Source organism: Rhinoderma darwinii, chromosome 6 (genome assembly GCF_050947455.1).
Source record: "Rhinoderma darwinii isolate aRhiDar2 chromosome 6, aRhiDar2.hap1, whole genome shotgun sequence".
NCBI lineage: Eukaryota > Metazoa > Chordata > Amphibia > Anura > Rhinodermatidae > Rhinoderma > Rhinoderma darwinii.
Genome location: NC_134692.1, coordinates 141,420,209 through 141,426,047, shown reverse-complemented (window position 1 = coordinate 141,426,047; position 5,839 = coordinate 141,420,209). Strand labels below are relative to the sequence as shown.

At 39.9% G+C, this 5,839-nt stretch overlaps 1 protein-coding gene across 1 annotated transcript; it reads right to left on the bottom strand.

The window, feature by feature from the left end:
• Nucleotides 1–4,179: 4,179 nt before the first annotated feature.
• On the bottom strand, nucleotides 4,180–5,130 carry LOC142656677 (olfactory receptor 1A1-like). Its single transcript, XM_075831603.1, has one exon. The coding sequence runs from the start codon at nucleotides 5,128–5,130 to the stop codon at nucleotides 4,180–4,182; it is 951 nt and encodes a 316-aa protein (XP_075687718.1).
• Between the last annotated feature and the right edge of the window lie 709 nt (nucleotides 5,131–5,839).

Genomic DNA, 5,839 nt, shown 5'->3' with positions numbered 1-5,839 from the left:
AACACAGGCCTCAGAACCAAAGGAGCACCTAGAGGATTATGGAGCCTCATATTTATTAGAATATATTTTAGGCACCATGTCAGGTTTGAAGGGCTCCTGCGGTACCAAAACAGTAAAAATCCCCCAAAAGTGACCCCATTTGTGAAACTAAACCCCTCAAGGAAATTATCTAGGGGTAAAGTGACATTTTGCTCCTACAGGTTTATTGCAGAAATTATTGGAAGTAGGATGTAAAAATGAAAATCTACATTCTTTCAAAGAAAATGTAGGTTTAGCTAATTTTGTCTCATTTCCACAAGGACTAATGGAGAAAAGGGACTGTAACATTTGTAAAGCAATTTCTCCAGAGTAAAACAACACCCAATATATGGTCATAAACGGCTGTTTAGACACAAGGCAGGGCTTAGAAGGGAAGGAGCGCCATTTGGCTAAAATTCAGCAGGAATGGTTTGCGGAGGCCATGTTGCATTTGCAAAGCCCCTGAGGGGCCAAAACAGTGAAAACGCCCAAAAAGTGACTCCATTTAGGAAACCACACCCCTTGAGGAATTCATATAGGAGAGTAGTGAGCGTTTTGACCCCACAGGTGTTTCATAGATTTTATTAGAATTGGGCAGTGAAAATAAAAACAATCCTTTTTCTTTAATAAGACGTAGCTTTAGCTCAAGATTTTTCATTTTCTCAACACATAAATGGAAAAAAAAACAAACAACATTTGTAAAGCAACTTCTCTGGGGTACGGCAATACCCCATATGTGGTGATAAACTGCTGTTTGGGCACACGGCAGAGCTCAGAACGGAAGGAGCGCAATTTGGAGTACAGATTTTGCTGGATTGGTTTCTGGGCGCTATGTCGCATTTGCAAAGCCCCTGTGGGACCAAAACAGTGGAAACTCCCCATAAGTGACCACATTTTGGAAATTACACCCTTAAGGTATTCACTTAGGGGTGTAGTGAGCATGTTAACCACACAGGTGTTTTGCAGAAATTAGTGTGCACTCGATGTTGCAGAGTGAACATTTTATTTTTCCCATAGATATGCCAATATGTGGTGCCCAGCTTGTGCCACTATAACAAGACAGCTCTTTAATTATTATGCTGTGTTTCCCGGTTTTAGAATCACCCTACATGGAGCCCTAATCTTTTGCCTGGACATTCGACCAGGCTCAGGAGTGAATGCTTACCATGTAAAATTGAGACCTAATTTGGTGACTTACAGAGTATTGGCTCACAATTGCAGGGCTCTGATGTGAAGTAATAAATAAAGCCCTGAGAAGTGACCCCATTTTGGAAACTACACCCCTCAAGGCATTTATTAAGTGGTGTAGTGAGCATTTTCACCCCACAGGTCTTTTCCATAAATGATTGCGCTGCGGAAGGTGCAAAGTAAAAATGAAATTGTTTTCCTAGATGTGACATTTCAGGTGCAAATATGTCATGCCCAGCTTATGCCACTGGAGACACACACCCCAAAAATTGTTTAAAGGGTTCTCCCGGGTATGGCGATGCCATATATGTGGAAGTAAACTGCTGTTTGGGCACACTGTAGGGTTCAGAGGGGAGGGAGCACAATTTGGCTTTTGAAGCATATATTTTGCTTGGTTGTTTGGAGTTTTACTGTTATTTCAGTTTATAATGTGGGGGCATATGTAAGCCGGCAGAGTATATTAGGGGCGTAGTCAGGTGGTATAATAATGGGGTAAACAATAAAATAATCCATAGATGTGTGTTACGCTGTGGAGCAATCCTTTCTGCACAGGCTGGTGTCGCACTGATAAATGGTGTCCTTTCTTATCCCCTTTTTGGAATTTTGCTTGGAAGTGTTGTCCTGGTATAATACGGGTGCCCTCTCTTCCAGCAGATAAGTTTGGGCCCTCCCCTTCCTGGTTCCCTTAATTTTAGGGACCCGATAAATCGCCTCTTGAAACAGAAGAAACGTTCCCCTCGGGCCGGCACAACTGCATATATTTATTTTCTGACTTATTGGAGCCTTAACTAATTTTATTTTTTCATAGACGTAGTGGTATGAGGGCTGTTTTGTTTTTTTGCGGGATGACCTATAGTTATTATTGGTACCATTTTGGGGTAAATGCGACTTTTTGATCACTTTTTAGCGTATTTTTTGGGAGGCAAGGTGACCAAAATTCTGGCATAATTTTTTCTTTTTTTTTATACAGCGTTCACCATGCATTATAAATTACATGTTAACTTTATTCTGGGGGTTAGTCCGATTACAACTTTTTGCACAGTAAAATTACTTTTGTAAAAAAAAAAATATTTTTTCTGTCACCATGTTGTAAACCATGACTTTTAATTTTTTCGTCGACGGAGCTGTATGAGGGCTAGTTTATATAGGTACCATTTCTGGATACATGCAACTTTTTGATCACTTTTTATTTCAATTTTTGCAGGGCAAAGTGACAGAAATTCTGGCATTGTTTTTTACGGGTTTTTTTTTACAACGTTCACCAAGTGGAATAAATAACATTATATTCTTATAGTTTAGGCCGTTACGGTCGCGGCGATACCAGAGATGTATGGTTTATGAATTTTTTCAATAATAAAGGACTTGATAAGGAAAAAGGGAGATTGTGTTTTATTTTATTACTTGAAACTTTTATTATATTTTTTACAAAAAATGTTTAAACTTTTTTTTACACTTTTCTTTAGTCCCACTAGGGGACTTGAAGGTCCAACTGTCAGGTTTTCTTTCTAATACATTGCACTACCTATGTAGTGCAATGTATTAGATCTGTCAATCATTCACTGACAGCAAGTCGATTAGGATTCGCCTCCGAGCAGGGGCTAATCAGCTTCTGTAATGGCAAAGCAGGAGGCCATTGTTAGGTCTCCTGTTGCCTTAGTAGCAGTCGGTAGCCCTGTGCAGAGCTGCCGATCTGCTGACAACCACAAATATTCAGCGATCGCTTTTGATCGCTGCATCTAAGGGGTTAATAACAGGGATCCGAGCTAGCTCCGATTCCTGCCATTACAGGTGGATGTGAGCTGTAACATACAGCTGACATCCACCGCTAATGACACCGGCTCATCTCCTGAGCCGGCTCCATCTTGCTGACAGCTACGGAAGCCTTTTAGGCCCCGCCTCCGGGTGGGGGCTGGAAGTCTTCCGTGCTAGGCACAACGGGAGGACACTATTAGGCCTCCGGTTGCCATTACAGCCACCGACACCCCGGTGATTTCATTGCTAGGGTGCCGATGAGTTGCAAACACCTTAAATGCAGCGATAGCTTTTGACCGATGCATTTAAGGGGTTAATGGCGGGGATCTAAGCTAACTTCGGTCCCGGCCATTACAGCAGGGTGGCAGCTGTAAGATACTTTGTAAGATCCTTTGTAAGATACTTTTCTTAGTGCTTCTTCAGTTTTAAATACACATCTTGAAACCCCAGTCTGCTTTGAAAAATTTGCCTGGGAGAGATCTTGTTGGTACAGCATAACTACCTTGCGTCTTGTTGCTGCGCTCAGTTTTGCCATGGTGGGCCTGTGACATGAAACTGTCTTTCACAACGTCACCTTTGTAGCAGAGTTTGGCTGTTCCTCATCCAGTTTTAAGCCTCCTACACAGCTGTTTCTGTTACAGTTAATGACTGTGTTTCAACATACATATGGAAATGATGATCATTATTACCTGTTTGGTATAATTGGTTAATCATACACCGGACTATAATCCTACAAAATCCATGACTTTGTGCAAGTGTACCTAGAAGAATTAATGCTGTTTTGAAGGCAAAGGGTGGTCACACCAAATATTGAATTGATTTAGATTTCTCTTTCGTTTATTCACTTTGCATTTACATCAGTCGTACCAGGTAAACATTCTACGAAAGAATGAGTGTTTGTTAACAAGCTGCTGATTATGGAGACAAAGGGCCTTCTAGGCAGAGTTTTTATGTTCTTATGTATTTTTGGTATTAAATTAAAAAAATGATATTAGTATACTGAAAAGGTAGGCCATCATGTGTGTCCTTATGAATAATATGTTTCCGAAATGCTTCCCCCACAATTACTTTTATCAGAGTCTTAAAAAACAATAAAGTATTTAAAGTCAGATGTATCAAGTACTATTCTGTAAGTCAAAATACTTTACCGCATACATTTTTAAGAGCCCAACTTTCTAATACTTTGTGTTTCTGTTTCAATTTCTCACCAGTCAACAATTTTTATGGGTGTTTATGTCTGAAGTTGCTCTGTAAAACACACATTCCCCTCACTAACCCCAGAAAAGCAGTTTGTACATTAGAATTCTGTAGACTATAGATGAGAGGATTTATCATGGGGGTGATAGTTGCATACACTACATTGAAAACTAAATCCAGAACATCCGAATAAGCTGGTATCAGATATCCTGCTAAGAATGACCCATAATAAACAGACATGACCGTGACGTGGGACGAGCAGGTGGAGAAGGCCTTTTTTCGGCTTTCCTTTGACTTCATCTGGAATATGACGGAGAAAATTTTAACATAAGAAATAAAAGTGCACATAAATGGAATAAAGGCAAATAATACAATCTCTATCCCAGTTACTATGAAAAACATTTGCGTGGTTGTACAAGTGATCTTTGTTAATGACTTAGCATCACAGAAGAACTGGTGGATGATGTTGGAGTGACAGGAGGACATGTATAATGTTGATAACGTATATAGTAATGCATTTAACACGGCGGATGCCCAAATCCCTAAAGTTATCAGGGTGCAATTTCTCCGACTCAAGATACGATGATAATATAAAGGGATGCAGATAGCAACATATCGATCATACGCCATAACAAATAGAAGAGTTTCCTCGGCAGATGCCACAACTATGAAAAAATACAACTGAGTATAACATTGTGAGGAGGAAACAATATAATTTCCGGACAATAATATGTGCAGTAATTTAGGGACCGTGACCGAGGTATAAAATATGTCTACAATGGACAGATTACAGATAAAGAGATACATTGGTTTATGTAATTGAACTTCCAGACATATGACTGCGATTATGGAAGAATTGACGAGTACTCCGACCACATATATGAAGAAAAAAAAAGTGGAAATTAAAGGTTTATTCTTTGTCTCTTCAGAAAATGGCAAAACGTAAAAATATTTAACGGACGTCTCATTCTTCATTATTATTTGATTATTATTCTAGAAAAAAACATGAAATGTATCAAAGATTTCAGCACAATAAAAATAGAGGAAGAAAGAAAGTAAATGTGTAAAATCTAATCGAGGTGATCAACTGGTCATCCCTGGTGATCTGGTGGTTATTCCTGGTGATCCAGTTATCTAGTGGCAATCCTTTAGGGCTTTTTGGTTACTATCCTGGCTCCAGGCCTATTTGTACTAAGGTTCTAACTACAGTCTTCAACATTGAAATTGCAATACCAAGAAGGACAAGCCAAAAAGCTATGAAAATCGAGGAAGTAGCAGATGTCGCGAAGATGTGCAAATGATTAAATTTTAAGTACCTAGCTCCAATCTTGGCATGTGGGAGGCATAAAAGCCAGATTGAAAGAAAAGTTTTTTAGCCACATGAAAACTCAAAAATCAGATCAAGTGGTGTGGGATGATTGTGCGATGCCTCCTGTTCTTCAATGTGACAGTTATTACCACTTGTCGCAAACTGAGAGGAAGAGAATCCATGCACTGAGAGACCTTGGTTTATCACTCCGGCAGATCACTATGTGTCTAGGCCGAGATGTCAGCACTGGTCAAAGTTGCGTGTCATGGAGGTTGGGAGAACAACAACGAATGGGAATGACGGCAACAGGCGCGCAGGGGTGAGCCTCTACATGGACGAATAGTCAAATTGGAAGAATGTCGAGTAGTGATTCAT